Source organism: Aythya marila (genome assembly GCF_965140915.1).
Source record: "Aythya marila genome assembly, chromosome: 9".
Lineage (NCBI taxonomy): Eukaryota > Metazoa > Chordata > Aves > Anseriformes > Anatidae > Aythya > Aythya marila.
Genome location: NC_139050.1, coordinates 11,058,169 through 11,078,552, shown reverse-complemented (window position 1 = coordinate 11,078,552; position 20,384 = coordinate 11,058,169). Strand labels below are relative to the sequence as shown.

General features: G+C 46.0%; 1 protein-coding gene across 1 annotated transcript; it reads left to right on the top strand.

The window, feature by feature from the left end:
- The first annotated feature begins 7,637 nt into the window (after positions 1 to 7,637).
- Positions 7,638 to 15,926, top strand: CLDN18 (claudin 18). Its single transcript, XM_082766728.1, has 5 exons — positions 7,638 to 8,008; positions 12,653 to 12,817; positions 13,147 to 13,252; positions 13,504 to 13,614; positions 14,054 to 15,926. Exons 1-5 carry the CDS (start codon positions 7,789 to 7,791, stop codon positions 14,229 to 14,231), a joined length of 780 nt encoding a protein of 259 aa, XP_082622854.1. The 5' UTR covers positions 7,638 to 7,788; the 3' UTR covers positions 14,232 to 15,926.
- Positions 15,927 to 20,384: the final 4,458 nt, after the last annotated feature.

The window sequence follows — 20,384 nt, the reverse complement described above, 5'->3', positions numbered from 1 at the left end:
CCACTGGGCTCAGAATCATCAACCCTGCCAGAAAAGGACTAGGCTCTCCATCATTTTTATCTGTTACATTTGATTTAAGCATCTCTGTGCCTGCCCCCCTGAAGTGTGTGGCTGCCTCTGAAGGTTTAAGGGACTGGTTTAAGGGACCTCCTGGCCCCCGACTGCCCAGGCTGGCTGCACCTCTGCTTCGAAGGAGAAGGTAAACAGAGAGCGAGGCGTTCACACCGCCTGCAACAAACGGCCCTTGGTACTGAGCAAGGAAAATTATCTCACCGAAACAGATAAAGGGAAAGGGTAGGTTTGTATGGCGCAGGCCAGACCTCTCTTGACTCCCGTCCATGACGTAGGCTGTGCCTCCAGCTAAAAGTCCCGTCTGCCCTGGCGGCGTGCCCCAGAGCCAGCTTGTGGAGGCTTGTGCGCGCCGAGGGCCTGCCCAGCGAGCCGCCAGCACCATGTCCGTCACAATATGCCAGTCCATGGGCTTCGTGGTGTCCGCTTTAGGAATAGGAGGCATCATCGCGTCGACATGCATGGACCAGTGGAGCACCCAGGACCTGTACAACAACCCAGTGACGGCCGTGTTCAACTACCAGGGCCTGTGGCGCACGTGTGTCCGGGAGAGCTCTGGCTTCACCGAGTGCCGCGGCTACTTCACCATCCTGGGGCTGCCAGGTAGGGACTGCTGCTGGCGAGGGCTGGGAGGGCAGCGCTGTGGCCATGCTGCATCCCAAGTGGTGCCGTGGGTGATCGATGGTGATGGGGAATTGTTGGTGCAGAGCGGGGAACCCACCTTTTAGCCATGAGGGACCTGGTTTGGAGGACAGGGCTCTTGGAGGCACCTCAGCTCCCACAACCAAGCTGGGGTTCAGCAGAACTTGTTATTATGCATGAGGTAGCTGAGCTGTTGTCCTGGAAAGGCACCTAGGACTGACCTGGGTGTACACTCGCATGCCAGCTGCATGGTGCATGTGGCTTCCCACCAGAACCACTAATGTTCCTGGTGTCTGAGAAGATCCTTTTCAAAGAGGATAAGTCACTGTTCAGCTCACCCCTAATTTACCTTCAGTTCCAGTTTTTCCTTCCACGGGTGTCATTTCTGTCCTGGTTGAGCCCAGAGTATCCAGGGCTGTGAACAATTAGGTCGCAACAGGAATATCGAGATTTCCTTCTTGCCTTAATACACTGAGGAGAGGGGCACTTAGGTTATTCCATCCATCTACCCTCTGTGCTGCAACACAAGAACAGAGGGAAGAAGCCAATTATACCAGCAGATATTGCAGAACTTCTGCCAAATGACATTTCCAAAAGAGAAATTCACCCACCTCTGGTGCCAGGTGCCAGGGATGCCCATGAGCATCTTCCACTTGCTTGATCCATGGCTTTCTGTGGCTGTGGATGGCCCCATGTGTTCACACCTTGTTGTGGGTGCAGGCATGCATTTTGATAGAAAGACATGGTGCTGATCCTGCCTAGGCATCCTGTTGTGAGGTCCCTGGCAAAAGCCATGAGTTGCAGCAGGTGAACTATGGACAACATCCAAAAGGGGATGTTAGAGCAGGGCTTGGATTCATGCTATCACTGTTGTCAAAGCTGAGGCTTCTTCCCAGGGGAAAATGCATGCAGCAAGGGGCAGGACAGGTTGGAAAAACTCGACTCCAGCATGCCAATTGCTTATATGCATAAAGATTAAAGTTGCCTTGCAAGGAACAAATAGAGGTGTAAAACGCAAATCCTCTCCCCATGTAGTCTTAAGTTACACCCACACACACTCTCCCACCACACACTGAAGAACTTCTTCAGTTCATCAGCTCTGAAAGCTTAAAATTATGGAGAATGTAATTATGGAGAATGTAACTCTAGAGAAGGAACAATTGAACTTTTCAAGTGTTCATCTCCAGGAACTACTTTAATCTTTGCAGAAATTGGAGAATCCTTGAGATTTGGGGTCTTCTTGTTGCTGTGCAATACCTTCAAAAATCTCAGCACTGCAGTGCATGATTACTGCCCTTTTTGCAGGTCCCAGCCCCCAGAGTGCTGGCTGTAGGGTGGGCATTAATTTCCTAAAATGCAAATGCACAGCAATCAGTCTGGGGGGTGGATTTCCTGCATTTATCCAACTGGTTGCTGGAGATGTCTCTGTCCCTCCCAAATCCTCTCCTAAATGTTTAGATTTCCAATGAGCCGCTCACCTTACAGGTTCAACAGAGCTACTGGGTGAATTGCTGGGTTTATTGCACAACCAAAGAGAGATTAAAATATATATATATAACAAAACACAACTTTTAAAAATAAAGGTGGGTGGGATCCTGACACTCCTGAAGTTGCAGTAAAAACCCCCAAAGTTGGTGAGGGGTCATTGTCTTCACTTCTGGTGTGTGACTATGTGAATATTCATGTCCTTGTGTCCTGACAAGCTGATTTCTGCGGCCAGTGCTATCAGCACTGCCCTACAAAGCGAGGTGGATTTTTCCTTTCTTTTTAATGAGCAGGGCTTGCTCTTTTTCTCAAGTCACTCCATGCGCCCCCCCTTTCCTCTCTGTTATATATCATTTGGCACTGCCAGTCTCTGGAGAAGCTGGTGCAAAAATAAGCTCCGGGCCTCTAGGCTCCATTCTTGTATTCATCTGCTCCTACGGGCATCTCATCCCACCCGCTGCCGCTGCAGGGCAGCTGCATCCCAGCCAGAGGGGGGCACAAAGTGATGCTAAAAATGAAATTATTAATTTGCAAAGAAATTATTTAAGCAGATTGTCGCAACATTTATTCTAACCGTGCTGCACCTTGATCTCCATTAAACCCCCCTTGCAAACCGCACCATAGTTAATGGTTTGTCAGCATTTCCATTATAAACCCCTATTTATTATTCTGACAATGGCAATTTATATTGGGAACAATAGTGCCGGAGTGAATAAAAATAATAGGACTCCAGCAAAGCAGCGAGGTGACCTGAGTACATCAGCGAAGTTTGGGTTTCTGAGGATTTTTTTTTTCAATCCCTTGCTCCCACAGCAAAGATTAAACTTGCCTTGCCCATCATCTATCTTCAATTTAGTTGGGAATTTTAATTTCAAATAGATTGAGGAAAAATCAAGATAATAGATGAAAATGAGAAATAACAGGTACTTTATGTCTTTCCCCCTCACTGCTCGGCTATAAACAGTCAGTCTCTGGTGAAATGTGTCACTTGAGATCTAAGACTGTTTGTTCTGATTTTGCTTTCTCTTATTATTTTTGCTGCTTGTTTTGGTGTGTGGGCAGACCATACCGTGACTGTCTGGAGGACACGATCTCAATTTGAACATACAAATAATAGAGAAACAGAGGTAGCTGAGCACTGATGAAGGTGATCATTTCACCTATTGCAGAAGTCACACTTTCCGCAAAAATGACAGTTCTTCAGTTGCTTGCAAGTTTGTTAACCTACGATAATGTCAGCAGTAATCTTCCTCTTTTCTATTTTGGTCTCTTTTTTTTTCCAGTCATCTTCAGCTACAGCTGTTCAGCCATTTCTGAAAGGGCATTTTGTTCTTGAGACAAAATCCCTTTTGACCCTCCCAGAAAGGCAGCAGAGATATCTCTCAGCTCTGTAACAAAAGGCTGGTGACTTAAAAAATAAGAATATTTCAGATTTTCCAACAGCAAACTTTGAGTCTGAAAGCATCCTGTTAAACTTCTGTAGCTGGTAACTTTCAGTGGCCACGCAAGCTTATGTGACAGGGTATTTGCATCCTCTAGGAGTTTGCTTGGACTTGTCATGAACTCTAGGCTATGAAGGGTCTTTTGTTACCTCGTTTTTTTTTTTTTTCCAGTCTATTAATGAAATTCTAAAAAGTAGCTATTATTATTATTATTATTATTATTATTATTATTATTATTATTATTTTATTTTATTTTATTTTATTTTATTTTATTTTATTTTATTTTATTTTATTTTATTTTATTTTATTTTATTTTTATTACTTTATTTCTATTTTTTTTATGTACAACCAACTCACATTTTTTGGCATAGTCCTAGGAAAAACCTTGCTCTGTGTTTCTGGATAGTTTTGTTTTGTTTTGTTTTGTTTTGTGTTTTGAGATTGGGCAGCCCACTAGCCAAGGAAACAGCATTTCTGCTGGATGCTCATAAGGAGGGGGACTGCTAATTGCTGTGTCGGGGCTGAGCTACAGCTCAGAGGCTTGTGGGGAAGGATGCATCTCCATTCATGTCAGCTCTGCTGAGGGACCTCCAAAACCTGTCTTGACCACCTGAAGACCAGAGAGATAGAGGATGCCTGAGATGTGATGGGGTGCTGCCACTACCCCTTTCCACGCCAAGGTTCAGAAAGGCTGGGCGGCTCTTCTCATGCTATGGACCTGTGGGCCACATATTTCGGGAGGTTGAAGTCATCATAGCAATGGCGGGACAGAAAGAAAAGGGTGGGTTTGCTTTATTTCGGCCTGAACAAGCTGGAACTGACTGCCAGGGTGTGAGTTATATTTGCAAATTTTAAAGTCAACATGAGCTGTAGGTGATTTTTATGGGAGAGGCAGTGATAACATTCAGGAGTTGCAATGGGACCAGCGAACGGTTTTGAGATAATACAGAGCTGACGCCTGGGTAGATAAAGCAAGAATGAGCTGAAATAAAGGTTGCAGAGGGGAGTGGTCACAAAGTACCTTTCCTTTTCCTCATTTGGTATGCCTAGGAGAGCGGAGCAGCCCCATTCTCTGCTTCTTGGTGGGGCAGCTTGGTCTTCGCGAGAGATGTGCCACATCGTGCCCCTTCCTCTGATTTGGTTCAGCATCACCATGCAGCAGGGCGAGCCCTCTGGCCCCAAAATTCCACCTCCTTGGTGGAGACTGAATGACAGGTCCATACCTGGGGAGAGGTCCCCTACCTTGCAGCCACCCTGGGACGTAGACAACCACCAGGAGTGACTGGAGGTGGATATCAGGTGGTAGTAAAGACACTGAGACATGCTCTACAGCTGCCCACCACCCAATGATTTTTCAGGTTGTGCACTGAGCCAGAAGTTCAGATAAAACCTCCAGGTCATCATCTATTATTGGACTGGGTGCTGGGAAAATGGTTTGAAGAGTTCTTTTTTTTGCAAAGGGAAATGTATTTTTTCCCTATCGTGTGTTGCTCAGAAGCAACCATTAACAACAAGCACACTGTATTTGGGTTTAAAATAAGAACATTTCAGAAAGGCAGAGAAAATAGGCTGGAGGAAGGATTGGGATGGAAACAGGTTTGTGTTTTTTTCTTTTTTTTTCTTTTTTTCTCCATAACTTTGCTACAAACAGCCACCAAGGAAGGTACTTGTGGGGACTTTGAGTCCCATGTCTACAAACATGATGCGGATCAGAGCATGAGAAAAGGCAAGCAGGTAATGCTGGGATGGCTGGATAGCACCTGAAGCAATATGCCCAGCGATGAGCAAATAAAAACCTCTCCAAAAGTTAAAAATCCTTCAAATACAGCAATGCCTGGGGTGCTGAGCATGGCTGAGGGTTCATTTGTTGCTCAGCTTGGGACTCAGAATGACCCTCATTGCCCAAGCCTTGCTGGCTGGAAAAGCCGCTCCAGCTGCAGGCAGCTGAAACCAGCAGAAGGGCTCAGAGGAAGGAGTGGGTGCTCCCCTCCCAGCAAAGCAAACACAGGGACCCAGAGTGCAGGGCCACCGCCACCAGCAAGCTGGATGGAGGTTCTTCTTGGGAAAAAAATGGGAAGAAAGTGTTTGTCCTTTGCATTTCACTCTACTATCCCTACATATATTTTCCCCAAGGGGTTATTTTTAGCTGTGACCAGCCCTGGGGTCCATTTGTGTGTGTGTTCACCTCTGCAAGCCATTGCACGCAAACCCTGCGGGGTGACACCAGCCTTGGGAGTAGGAGTGATGTCCCGGAGGAACACCAGTCCCTGGGACATGGCTAGAAGTGGTCTAGCCTGGAAAAAAAGAGATGTGGCCTCTTGGCACTTGGTGGCAAGAAGGAGGGGAGTCCTTTGGACCTGCTGGGCAGCATCAGGCTTGGACACAACCAGCCCTTCTGGAGTGATGCTCGGGAATGGGGACATTTCGGCAACTCCTTCCCCTGCCCCCATCTGCCACAGGCTGTGGGGCCATAAAGGTCAGGATGGGGAGCTGGCTACATTGCTTATTCTAGCCCTTGTTGTCCTCCCAGCTTCCAGGTCCTCCTCAGCCCTTACTTTTCACAATGAATTACCCCAGATGAGGTATGTTTGATGTTTGTGAGTGCGTCTTCTTCCTCACTGAGGATGAGCAGCTCCTATCATCTCTTGTTCTCGAGGGCTCACTTCCATGGGTTTTGGTCACATTATTTCTTTTGCTGGCTACTTCTGACCTTTAGATATGTTGGAGTTACCCCTTCCCCTGATGTAAACTTGCCAGTGGAAATGACTAAATTTGAATAAAGCTGTTGGAAGCAAAGACATCTTGTGCCTGGCCCTGGAGGGCTTTGATGGCTGTGATCCGTACACAAGATGTGAATTGTCTTTGGCTGCAATAACAAGACCTACCAGACTGCAGTGCAAAAGCATTTCTGCCTGATGCCCACCAGCCCTCTGCACAGTCCCAAAAGCAAAAGGGGTGCCATGGGTTCTCCAGAAGGAATAGCCAATGTGTAACAACCCCACTGTAAATCATCCATCCGCAGAAATCAGCTTCTCCTCCTTTCCTTGTAGCTTTCACACTGTCTTGACCAGGCATTCATATGGAGAGGGATGGTGCCATGGAGCTGGGCTGGATAAAGCAAGAATTTGTTTCTAGGTCAGGGCTGAACTAAATCTCTTGGAGCAGGGTCTTGGATCAGAAGGGATGAGTGTGAAGTCTGGAAGGTCCTTGTATCTCACTGTGCTCCATCAGCAGAGCATCACGGCGGATTTATATTACTCCCCTGAGCCTAGCACTACTCCGCTGTGCCAAGAGATAATTCATTTCCTAATTTTTATATCCCCTGCCCCATTTTCCAGGACCACTGCCCTACCTAATGCAGACAAGCACCTGCAAAAAGGCACTTTCTGAATGGTCCCTGTCCCCCACATGGGTTTTGGTGGGGCCACGTGATAGGTGATAGGGATGTGGGTTGGAGGAGAACAGGGCTGGGGGAGCATTGCTGGGTAATCTGGGGGCTCATGAGCATTTGAGGTGACCTCGGTGATGCCCCAGGAGGCTGCAAGGAGCAGCGATGCCCCTGTCTGTGGTGGAGGCCCCATGCCACCCACCAAGCTCACCACTGGTGTCCCTATCCACCTCCACACCTCTTTTACAGCCCACAGGGACATCAGGGCATGGAGGTGTCCCCATCTTGGCCCACTGGCAGATTTACTCCCACGTTGCATAAGCAGAGAGCCAAGGAGGCGGTGAGCTGTGGATGCTGAGCTCTCCTGGGAACATGCTCTTTCCCCCTGCCCCTCTCAGCATGCTTACGCTGTGCCAAGCACGCAGCAGGAGCCCGATGGGCAGAGAAGGGTTTCAGCAGGGGCTGGTGTGAGCTCTGAGTGAGTTGCCCAACACTTGACCGAGCGTGGCCGCTTAGCCCGGGAAGGACAAGCACTTCTAAAGGACAAAAGCTCATATCTCGGGCCCTGCCAGCACAAACCGACCCAGCGAGAGTGAAACCGGACTATCTTGCAAAAACACTTTGTGCAAACACACCGCTCAATGGAAAGCATCTGATAAGGGTTGCTGCGTTTCTGGTGGCTCAGTCGGGAGGACTTCGGTGCTCCCATTAGGTCTGTGGCTTCCCGGGGCTGTCTCACCTCCTCTTGCTGGGGGAGACACCATGTCCACCACCATCTGCCAAGTGATGGGGTTCATCGTCTCGTCGCTGGGGGTTGCAGGGTGCATGGTGTCCACTGCCATGGATATGTGGAGCACGCAGGACTTGTATGACAACCCGGTCACAGCCGTCTTCCAGTATCAGGGACTGTGGAGGAGCTGCGTGCGGCAGAGCTCAGGCTTTACAGAGTGCCGGCCGTATTTCACCATTCTTGGGCTGCCAGGTAGGGCAAAAGATGCACCAGGTTTAACCCAGGAGCTCTCCTGTAGCTCTGCACCCACAAACAGGAGCAGCAATTTTAAAGCATATTGCAAGGAATAAAATTTCCAGGCTTCTCGGTGCACGGGCATAAAAATATGCACGTATTTGTTACCAAAATAATACCTTCACTTGGTGCAGACCACAACTTGGAGCATGTGTAGGTGATCTCTGGATGAGTGCCATGGGGCTCAGCTCCGTTACTGATGTGAGGAGAGTGAGGATGCTTGGACCTCCAGATACTCTGCCCCTTTGGATCAGAGCCCAAGGAAAACAGCTGCATGCGGTTATTGTGTTGTTATTAGAATTGTGGTTTCTGCTGAAAACAATTGTATTATTTTTCCCATAAAATACAGATCTTTTCTGCAATGGAAAAAATCTTCCTCTGAGCAGTGTGGGCAGGGCGAGGAGGGGAAGGGTGTGCTCAGTCACAGTGGAGTTTTAGTGGTTGCAGCAGTAGGTTGCAGAGGGGTTTTACTTACTTGTTTGCTTGTGATTTCCACGGTGTCAGGTACAAAAGGAGCAGCTTTTCCCACCTTCCTGCATGCGAGGGTATTCCAGTGTTCCTGAGCTATCTGGAGCCATGGGAAGGGGGCAGCCAGCCTGGCTCCCCGTGCCTCCCTGTGCCCTATGGCACCATGCCCTGCCACCAAGCACCAAATACAGTTCTGAGCGCCTTTTTCACTCTTGGGGAAATGTTGCAGCTAGGTGCAAGCAAGCACCACTGCATGCAGACCTTTTGCATCTGGTGCAGAAGAAAGTACAAGGCAGTCTCCCAGCCCGTACCCTCACGCATGCCCACCCTTCTCCCCTGCTGCAAGGAAGGGGCAAATGTTGTGTTGAAGACCAGGATGCTGGCGTGCGGTTTTTGCCTTTTGAGAACAGGCTGTGACCATCCTGAGGGTTGTGATGGAATAAATGTGTTTCTAGGGCTCCAGCCTTGGGATTGTCAGGTGACTTATTGCTCATTTCATTTGGCAGAAAAAATATATTTATTAAACCATACATGCACATGTTGATCTCTACATTTACATATCATAATAATGCTGCCTGTATGTGGTTGTGCTTTAAAAGAGCATTGAGGCAAGGATTACTTCGATGCTGATTTATCATTATCAAGGTTCTACTTTTCATTTTATTTTTAAGTGATAAAGCAACAAAGAAATGTGCAAGGCATTCACAGACAATTTCTGTTGTGTCATAGATATTCTGTCAGTTTTATTCTCTTTATCTGCCCATTTAGTTGATGCTGACCTTAAAACATAGAGAAGGAATGCTCTAGCTTCAATTTAGTTAACTAAAAAAAAAAAAAAGTGTTTTCCTCTAAACTTTCCATATTCCATTGATCACACTCATCATAAACTTACATTTTCACCTTTGTATTTTGTATTAGTAACAGAAATGCTGGAGGTGTTAGTTTGGATGACTTTAAGTTGCTTTGCTTTGCTGCTTTGTTATCACCTTTCACTACTCACAGTAACACTGGGGGGAAAGACAGCTCTCCAGTTCCACTTCGGACTGAAAAAATGTAGTAATGCAAATTGATTCAAAATTTCAGACTTTTGTTTATTTATTTATTTATTTATTTATTTATTTATTTATTTATTTATTTATTTTGGTGATGTGCATTGATACTGTTTTCTGGCAGACAAACCCTTTGTATGGAAATCGTGTGTGTGCAAAACGAGCAATCATATATGCACAAGTAAGAGCACAGCTATTGTATCCCATGCAAAATACACATGCAAAGACAGGCAGGTAGTTTCTGTGCTTGGCTTCAACTACAGGGCAGCATGGTAGCTAGTTCTCCTGGTACAATTATTTTCCTCAGCCTCCTGCTTTGTTTGTCTGCAACCTTCCACTCCTTCCTGCTAGAGGAGGTCACTGCCTTTGAAAAGCAGCTCTCTTCAGAGGACTTCTGATGGATGCCAGAATTCACTTCATACTGCAGTGCTCTCACTTTTGGTCCCAGGATCCTGGTGAAGGGGTCTTAATGCCACAGCAGACCTGAGAGCACTTTCTTTTCCTTGCCATCCTTTTGCAGAAACAATGCATAAATGAACCCCGTGGCACTGACATCCTGCAGAGAGGAGTGACTGCTGATTGCTTTGCACTTTGTTGTGCCCTGCCGTGTGTCCCTTCTCTACCTTTCTGATGGTGGCAAATTGCTGCTTTTCAGTGTAGATCCATCACACTCGGACTTCAGTGCTCTAGCAGAAGTCCGGTGTCTGCAGGAGATGTTTGGCTTGGCCTGCCCATTGTGCCCTTTCACGGGCACTCAAAGCCCTGGTAACATCTTTCCTGGGAGCCCACGATATCCTGGTGAGGTCTTGGCTTTGGATCACCTATTCCTGAAGGGCTTGGACCACCCTAGTGATGGCACATAGGGACCAGAAGGTCTGTAGAAAACATCCCAGGAACAAAGGACTGTCCCAGAGGCAGACCCTGAAGGCTACAAGGACCTGCCATCAGGATCCCTAGTGTCTTATGCTGCCTTATCGGCCTCTGTTGCCCCTCCTGAAACCAAGCAGTTAGAAAGAAACTTTAGTGATTGTAAAGACAAATGAGTATTGTGATTTTCTTCTCTTTACAGCTCTCTGCTTTGCATCAGGTGCTGCACGAACACCTTTTGAGGGCTGATAAGGCATATCCGCCAGCTTCTTGTTCTCGGATGAATAATAACTAGTGAGCTCGCACCTGGGGGCTGATGAATGGGAGATTGAAAATCCCAGGCTCGTTAGCACTTGTTATCAGCTGATAAGGGCAAATTGAGTCATAAGAGCAGCAGCCCCAGTGGGACTGCCAGATGGGAGAAGGTGATGTAGTCCCAGCTTGTGGGATGGCAAATGGCTGTTTGTCCAGGCATTGTGGTTCCAATGTGGTTCTGGTCAGGCTCCATACACCTTGCTGTCCTTGGGAGTGCTTGTAAACGGCTCCCTTCCCTTCCCTGGGTCAGCCCAGTAAAAGGGATGATGGGCAGAGTTACCACAGCCGCTGGGGCTGTGGGATATGTTGCCTGTCGCTCTCAATCACTCACAAGCTCTTGTCATCTTCCCCGAGTGTCATGCACAGGGAGGCATCAAAGCCAAACGCAGGGCTGTGAGAGCTCATGGCAGGGCAAAAAGAGGCTTCAAAGTGTCCTGGCCAAGTCACAACAGCCTTTGAAATACTTCTGACAACGTCCTCCCAATGTCCTGCCAGCGCTGCTGCCTTCCTATCTCTGCCAGGGTGGGGAGTATCAGGCTGTAAGCAAGACTGGATATGTGCCCTTATTAGAAAATCATCTTGGCGTTCAAATGCCCAGGCTTTTCCCTTCACTTCTATATTTTAAAAGGTGCGTGTTCCCCTTTGCTTTTCCCCCTACTTTTCTACTTAAGCCAGGAGGAGCCTGGAGGGGTTTTGCTGCCTGATGGACAGCAGTGTTCAGCTCCCACCAGCATCACAGCTTGCCTCCAACCAAGCAACCCCACCCTGATGGCAAAATGCTCAATAAATTCAGAGGAGGGCATTTGCGTGTCCTATTAATTAACATGGATGGGTGTATACAAGTCTAATATTACAAATAAGCAATCAAAGGACATGCCGGGGAGGTCGTTGCTGAAGTCTTGTTGCTGTCCCTTGGTCTATGTGCAGCATTGGTCAAGGTGATTTTCTCTTGTCCTGTTACAGGTGTTTTTATTATAAAGGAGGAACATACAGAATTCCGTTTGGTGTCACAGAGTGGTTGGAATACCAGGGATAGCTGGGTGGAGCTCTCTGTGCTCATTGTTGTCTGGGGAAAAAAAATCTTTCTCAAATCAGTTCAGTTATGGAAAAATTCCATTTTTAAAAAAAAACAGATCAGCCAAACAACAACAGAGCATTAGTGTGATGTAAGTTAGAGGTGCAGCAGCGACGCACATAAATACAGAGAGATAAAATGAGCAAATCCTTACAAATTAAATGAAGAAAAGAAGGTTTCTATTCCACTTTGAAATGCAGGTAGAAAATTGTGGTATTTCTAACACTATCGCTTGGGGATCCCGCAATATTTAAATTAAGGACCTGATATATTCCTGCAATGTTAAATATCCATTATCACAGTGAGAATGAGTAGGAATATCAGTATCTTCGGATAATTTAGGCTTTATTTTAACTTTCTCACATTAGAAATTCATGATTTTTCCACTCCTATGAAACATTTTTCAATGCAAATGCAATCAGCTGAACTGCTTTATTTGGAGTAGCAATAGAGAAGGCCACGCAAGCCTGATTCACACTTGCCCCAGCTGTATACCAACCCCTTTCCATCAATTTCAGATGAATAAATCATGACTAATGCCCATGGACATTTCCAAGAAGAAGTTGTTTAAACCATCCAACTCTTTGGGAAGTTGAGACAAACAGCTGCATTTCCAGAGGCATCCCAAATCATGCTGAGAGTAGATGTGGTGCCCGTTTTCCATGGGATGGTCTTTGCTTTCAGCATATTAAACTTTTTTTTTTTTTTTTTTAAATAATATATATATATATATATATTATTTTTATATATAAACAGTCTTTAAAAACTTCCCAGGCTCTGTCAAATCTCAATTCATTTGCTCATTGTGGCTCTTAATTTGTTTTGCAGCAATGTTCCAGGCTGTGAGGGCCCTCATGATCGTGGGTATTGTTCTGGGCATCCTTGGCCTTTTTGTGTGCATTTTTGCTCTGAAATGCATTCGTATCGGCAACATGGAGGATTCTGCAAAAGCCAACATGACTCTTACCTCTGGCATCATGTTTATTGTTGCAGGTAAGTGGGTGGTGTTGTGTCTTCCATATGCAAATCATTGTGTTTACCGGAAATTGATTACTGGATCAGTCTTCATCACATCTGGTCACAGGCATTTCTGCTGGTAGGACTTGGGATTTTGAAGTATAAAGTTTTATTCTTGCTGCTAGAATGTAAATATGTAGAAATTGTGGCAGAAATGCAAACACACAGTGGGTCCCCACTTCTCCATAAGGTGCCATGTCAGGACAAAAAGCAGTGTCTCACCCAAGCTGTAAGGTGTTTCCTCAAGGCCCAAGGTGATCGCTTGTATTACATGGGTCTCAGTCAACCCTTCTGTCTGATCTCAGGTCTGTGTGCCATCACCGGAGTGTCTGTATTTGCCAACATGCTGGTCACAAACTTCTGGATGTCCACAACCAACATGTACCAGGGAATGCAGAATGTCCAGAACAGGTAGGTGGTTGTTCAGCTCAGAATGCTCCATGGTGCAGATTTCCTCAGGGCCAGAGCATGCTGCAGCTGAAGGAAACACAAACTATGGGTGCATATTACTCTGGTCCCATGACTTGGAAGATTCAATGAACCTCATTCCTATCTGCACTGGAGATAAAGATAATTAGTCTGAGCAAATTGAGTGGGATGTCAATGAAGAAACACCCTGGAGCATGGTCAAAGCAGTAACCATGCACATCACTGTTTTGTAGGTACACTTTTGGCTCAGCCCTCTTTGTTGGTTGGGTGGCAGGCGGCCTGGCCCTCGTAGGAGGCATAATGATGTGCCTTGCTTGCAGAGGAATGATTCCAGAAGAATCCCGGTAAGTCTGTCTGTGGTGGACACAGGAAGGTATTGCGTGAGGCCTTGGGTGGCAAGATAGCATGCAGCCAGTACACCACAAGACAGGTGTAGGCATAATGACCCCATTGCAAAAGTTATCATGATTAACAAGTCTTATGAGGAGCTGATGAGGGAAATGGTTTCTTTTATCTGTAAGAAAAGAAAGCTCAGGAAAGACCTTGGGAGGTCCTTCACTCAGCCAGTGATTTACTCACAGGAAAGAAAGGATAGGTTTATGAAAAAACGTGAGAGAGACTTGTAGCCTGTCTGCAGGTGGTTGGCGCTTAGCATATTCAGCGACTCCAAGTTACGACAGTACAGAGTTTCCCAAAACCCAACAGCAAACAGGAACACAGGGTGCAGTACAGGGGAGTCACAGAGCCTGCAGCATCTGATGCCATCTCTCATGTCTCTTCCAGTTACAAGGCAGTGTCCTACAATGCATCGGGGCGGAACATCTCCTACAGAACTGGGCCCTATAAGGTTGGTTCGGGGTACGAACCTGAAACGAAGACTAGGAAAGGACAAGGGTATGAAGAAGCTCCTCGAAGCGAGGACGGAGGACGCTCGTACCCTTCAAAATATGACTATGTCTAGTAGACTTTCTGAGCTTGAGGTGTGCTGTATTTTACAGAACATTTTACAGTTTAGAAACAAGTATACACAAACAAAGAAGTATGTAAATAGGGTTGTGTTTTCTATTGTTTTTCCCCCACTTGGAGGTGGTATCCTAACCACATTGGTTTTATTTGGCTGACTGCTGGCATGCTCTCTCTCAGCATGCCTATAGCAAAAGTAATGTCTCTATGCTTTCAGAGTAGAACAGTTTCTTCATATTTTACATATAAACTCTGATAGCCAGGACCAGGATTCTGCCTTGTGCCATTTTCTAATTCACCTAAAAGTTTTCAATTCCCATTTAGTAATGGTCCTGTTACATTTGTGGTCACTTTGGATGTCTGTGATTGAAAAACACATACTGAGATTGTATACAAAAAAGCCTTAACAAATCAAGAAGCTAAACCAAAAACATTGTGAAAAGCAGAAATTATAATCTGAAAATCTCCTGTATTATTTTGTGGTGTATTGAATGAAAATGAAGTCATGTCCCTTTGGTGATGGCCAATGCATACAGACCATGTAGTCATGGCATTTTTCCTCCCTGGGCACTATTTCTACTCAGACACACCTTTGCTTTGCTGGTGGTACTACAGTGCTGATCTGCTGTGATATTTAATCTGATTTATGTTACTTAGACATTTTCTATAACCCGTGATACCAAAGTGTATTTATTTCTTCAGATCTCACTGGGGGATATATATAATCCATTGTTATTCCTATGCTAGACATTTGCTGTAGTAGCTGAAAACCTGTGTGTGACTGGTGTTCCTGCAGATGTCATCGTTGATGAAACCAGAAGAATTTCTCATTTAGAATTAATTAGAGTTGCATTTGGAGCAGGAATCCCAGGGAGCACTAGATGTGTAACTCCATATTAACATCGGGACTTTCTTGTGTTAATTCTTCCCCAAATAATGTGAAGATTAAATCCTTGGTGGGACACTGCCCCTTCCAGCCTATCCACAAGAAAGGATATTGATTTAAAGGGGCTGAAGAAAGAGACATAAGAACTCAAGAAAGGGTTTATGAGCATAGTGGAGGGTACTGAGGGATAAGCAAAAGAGAGAGCAAAAAAGAGTCTGAACACTCCAAAGTAGCCATTTTGATAGATTTCTGCAACAGGTTTTCGTCCCACTTAGAACAGTTTTAAGTTTTTCACAGGCACATTTGTTTTGGCTAAACACTGATAGTTCCTTGGGTAGTTTCACGTTGTGGAGGTATCACGGGTAGAGCCGAACATTTCCTTGGAGTTTGGCCTTCAGAGGTGGAGGGAGAATGGTCAGCACTGGGGCTGCCAGTCAGCAGAGGTGACCACCATGAGGAGAGAGCGGAAGATCTTCCATCCAGCAGAGGGTCCTGGTCCTTTCTCCGGTGGGACTCTGGTCCCCACTGCCACCTGGGGAAACCAGTGGATGCCAGTGCTGACTCTTCCATCTGTACTAGTGGAGGACTTGTTTTAAGGATTTGTTCTGAAAGGAGACCACTTCAGTTGTGCAAAGAGAAACACTGTCCCCTTTAAAATTAAATATGCAGTCTTTCTGACAGATTTTCCCCCACATCTCAGTATAGACTTAGCTTTTTTGCTTTTTTTCTGCATGCTGGATTTTGTTTTGTTTTGTTGGTTGTTTATATTTTTTACTTTAGTATTAAAAAAGAAAAGGCCTTTACGACCCCAAATCATTGTTTTCATTTGTTCTTTCCTCGCCATGTACAGAAGCCGCCAGCTTTCTTGCTCAGCCAAACTTGCCCCATGTAGGAATATTTGCCCTCACTGTGGACAAGCTGCCGAGGGAGCTGCAGGCAGCTGCTCCTGAACCAGATTTATCTGATTAAAGCATTTACTGGGTCTTCCCAGCTGGAAAACCAAGTGATTTTCCTTGAACTCCCTGGGCATGCTGAGGAGTGCAGCTCAGCAGGTACCCAGGGCTTTTGGGGGTTGGGACCACTTTGGTAAGCCCAGCATCTGCCTAACTTTCAAGGGAGCAATTAAACACTTCTAAATACCTCATTGTTCTTAGGAAGGCAAAAAAAAATATTGCTGGTATGCTCTCACTCCTGCCAGCTTCCACTGGAAAGGGGCTGAAAAGCACAGGAATGTTTAATTTAGATAGGAAACACTTAAGTGGTGGTTAGGCAGAGGTACACAAGGTAATGAAAAATACAGAAGAATACTCAGGAAAAAAAAAAAAGAAAAAAAAAAAAGAAATACTTTTTCATTTAGTGCACTTCATAATTAGTGCATTTCATAATGCACTAATACTGCATTAGAACAACTACAGAGAAGAGAAGAGAAGAGAAGAGAAGAGAAGAGAAGAGAAGAGAAGAGAAGAGAAGAGAAGAGAAGAGAAGAGAAGAGAAGAGAAGAGAAGAGAAGAGAAGAGAAGAGAAGAGAAGAGAAGAGAAGAGAAGAGAGAAGAGAAGAGAAGAGAAGAAGAAAGTGCACACATGAAATTACAAGGACACACTTTTGAAAGTTGCATTTTATTTTTATGCAACACAGATACTCTGACAAACACACTGAGCTGCCTATCTCTCAGTTTCACTTAGATGGGAGCAGGCATATAGATGACAAGATTGCGGGCAGGAGCATTATGGAGAGTGGCAGAAAGCTGAAGCAGAGCTGGATCCTCTGATTCCTGCCCTCAGTAGATTTCTAATCTTCCAGCACCAGTTTTCATTTCCTTACCTTGGCTGAAAATTTGCAGTGTTAAAAAAAAATAAAAAAATCGTATTCTGCAGGCAAGAATCATTTATTTATGAGCTGGTCTGTTATGTAGCAGCACCTGATATTACAGATGCTCCTCTCTTGGTTCTGAGTTGGTCATAAGGGACCCAGTCTTTTGGTGGGCACCACTACATGGGCACAGTCACAAGTGGTGAGCATCGTGCATAGGGGGATGACTGCATGGGGAGAAGGAGCGCCCATAGCCATGGAGCTGCCTTTCCTCAGCAGAAAGCACTTGGTGTTTCCCTGTATCAGGAGACAGACCCAAATATCTCCTTCCAAGCTGATCTGACTCCTGAAAGCCCTGTGGCTGAAACCATCTGCTTAAAGAAAGCTCTTGGTTTTTAGTGAGAGCAAAATTTCCATTTCCAAGCTTTCCTCTAAAGCTCTGCTGGCTAAAAATGATAGGGTTACACTGAAAAAAAATCCTATTTCTTAGAATTTTGGAAAAAACAAACAAGCAAACAAACAAAAACAATATTCAAGCTGCCTGAAGGTGCAAGCAACCTCTGAGGAGCAACAAGGAGGTTTGCTCCCCAGAAGCCTGGAAATAACAGGAGCCCAGCTCCTCTGGACCTCTTGGTCCCATGAAGAAATCACTCATTTCCTTTTGCATCTGCCACTGGTGATGGACAGAAGACCTCCTGCCAATTATTTTGCCTTTATCGAGAACAAACCATGGGGCAAGGGGTGCATTTGGTAGAGCTGCAGAGCCAAGGGAGATGAGCTGGAGCAAAAAACGTGGTTGAGGATGTGAGCGTGTGTGTGCCCACACTCAGCAATAGTTTTGTTTCCATGAATTTCATCATCCGCTGAAAGTGCACGTCCTGCTTCAAAGCAGCTAATTAAATATAGGCTTGTCTAATAAAGCAGACACTGAAAAGGCTGTGTGTATTATCTGCCAGCAGAGCTCTGTATAGGTTCTTTCTGAGCTTCTGCAACATTTATAAGTCTATGAGAGTACGGCAGATTTGCATGGACTTTGACCAAGGGAAGCAAGGACCCATATCTGAAGCTACAAATTGGACTATGAGATAAGAACTCTCCTGAAATCTATATGCAATTAAAAGCCCAATCTTCCTTCCTATAGTGACAAGGTTACTGCTTTTATATAGCTGAACAGAGATGAATGAGTCTATGGATTAATAGCACTAAGATTTATGACACCATGCTTGCACCAAATATTATGGGAGAATAGCTCTCTGGGTGAGATATTCCAGCTGAATAAATTTGATAGGGTTTTTCTTTTCCTTTATTTTTTTCCAGCTTTTTGTTATTTGGGAGCGTTGCATCGCATTCACAGATCGTTAGTGCTGTGGTTTGATTATCTGCTAATTGTCCCACACATATTCATGCTTTATAAGAGCATTATCAATAAATGGCATCCCATGAAGACAGATGTCACTGAGAGAAACAAAACACAAAATATATTCTTTCAAAGAGCATTTATACTCCAATGGCATTAGGCTCCTGGCTAGGGCCCAACAGGCAACTTCGGTGGATTTGTGCTGCATTGACACATGGAAAGGGGTCATGCGTGTGCCCCATGGATGTCCTAAATGGCATGGCCATGTCACAGTACCTGAAATATGGAAGCTGCCTGTGCATGCATTAGCTGGTTTTGTCAGGACATCCTTGATTTTCTCATAGACCCTCCAGTGTGACATGGCTGTGCAAAGGACCCGTTTCCACAGGGGACCCCTGATTTGTGTGGTTTCTCCTTCCTTAAATCCGCTAGCCCTTCACACTGCTGGCTTTGAACATGCTTCACCCAGAGACTCCAGAGAGGATGAAGCCAAAGGGGATGCTTCTAGTGTGAAAAACTAGGCACAGGAACTGGTGAAGACTGTGCAAAACTCCCCAGGCTGCAATAAACTGAAGACAAGGTCAAAAAAATGAGGGGAAGGAAAACAAAGCCCTGTGGGAATTCAAGGGTGTGGGAGGCATGGAGCTACCTGCCCGGGGGCTGGTGGGTCAGGGCAGAGGGGTGAACACTAGGCTGCTTGCACTGGAGGACAGGCAAAACCACAGCCCACAGCTGGGCAGGATTTGACTTGAAGAGCAGATGCAAAGGATGGAGAGGGAGAGGAGACATTTTGGGGCTTTGCAAGGTGCTGGAGGAGGCGGCAGCATGCAGGATGGCTGTGGTTTGCATGGGGTATCTCTGCCCACAGCAGCCTCCCCATTGCTTTCACTGTTAAAGTTGTTTCGTGGCATTACAACATCTTGTTTTTACAGGGCAAGGGAAATGCGTTTTGGAGTCAGCTTTTGTTCTGCTCTGGCTCTCCCACGGGAGAAGCCGAATTTGTTTCCTTAATGCAGTTACAAAGGCATCTTTGTGTGGAGGAATTATCAGGACACCTGTCTGCCTATTGAAACCCAGCTGCGAGCGAGAGTCCCCGCTTGCACTTCTGACTTTCTCCGCCACCATGCGCTTTCTGTTGGCTTTGTTTCAGTTGGTTTTGTTTTACATCCCCCTGGCTGTCGTGATTTGCCTGCTTGGGATCATCCCTGGTGCTCTGGCATTGCACAGCACAGCAGGATTGTGCAGCACTGCTACCAGGCACAGGGCTCACGGCAGGTCTCCACCACTGCAGCCCATTGAGGACAGCACGCTAAAAAGGGGCACGGGAAGAATCAGCTTTTCCTAGGGGAAGAAGTCCATAACACAAGAGAAAAAATGCCTCCATCCTCTCCCATTGCTGGTGATAATCCATGGCTCTTCCATGCCCACTGTGCATCCTCTCCCCCTATGCCCACTGAAGCCAGTAGCACCTGGAGAGCCATTTCCTATGGACCGTGCTGGCTCAAAACATTTAGTCCGAAACAAAAATGCCTTGTCCCTGTGTATATCTATTTATTTGCTTCTTGTAGCACAAGGATACTTTTGGAGTTTCGCAGTCTTAGGCAATTTTTTCCCCCACCTGCCTGGCACCATCTGGGCTCAGCATCGAGTGCCTGAAGCTCATTGGAGCAGCTGGAAAGCACCGCAGGCACGAGAACTGCTGGAAAAGTGAACACAAGCCTGGTTCCTGCATTTGTCTGCAGGTGAACATGTGCAGGAGCTGCACACACTGAGGTTTGGCCATCAGTTGGTGGCACAGCATGATTTCTTTGATTCTCTGACATAGGGAAGGGAAGCAGCTGGGAGAGGGAGGTGCAGGGCAAGGCACAGCCTTGACACTGAGCTTGCCATGTAGCAGGGGTGAAACAGCTTCTTCTGGCTGTCCTGGTCCTGCTGTTTGCTCTTTGGGGCAGAAAATGTCTTTTCTCATCAGTTTTGGATCATGCCAGCACAGCCCAGAGGTGTGTGAATTGCCTTTATCACCCCTTACACAGGAGCAAACATTTGCTTCTACTTCCACCTATTTTACAGGTAAAAGGCTCATTTCTTTTTCTGAGAC

Bases quoted from the DNA above. Each gene is read 5' to 3' on its own strand.
- CLDN18 (XM_082766728.1), top strand. From the start codon at position 7,789: ATGTCCACCACCATCTGCCAAGTGATGGGGTTCATCGTCTCGTCGCTG. The intron at 8,009-12,652 runs GTAGGGCAAAAG...TTTGTTTTGCAG, and splicing joins CACCATTCTTGGGCTGCCAG to CAATGTTCCAGGCTGTGAGG. The intron at 12,818-13,146 runs GTAAGTGGGTGG...GTCTGATCTCAG, and splicing joins CATCATGTTTATTGTTGCAG to GTCTGTGTGCCATCACCGGA.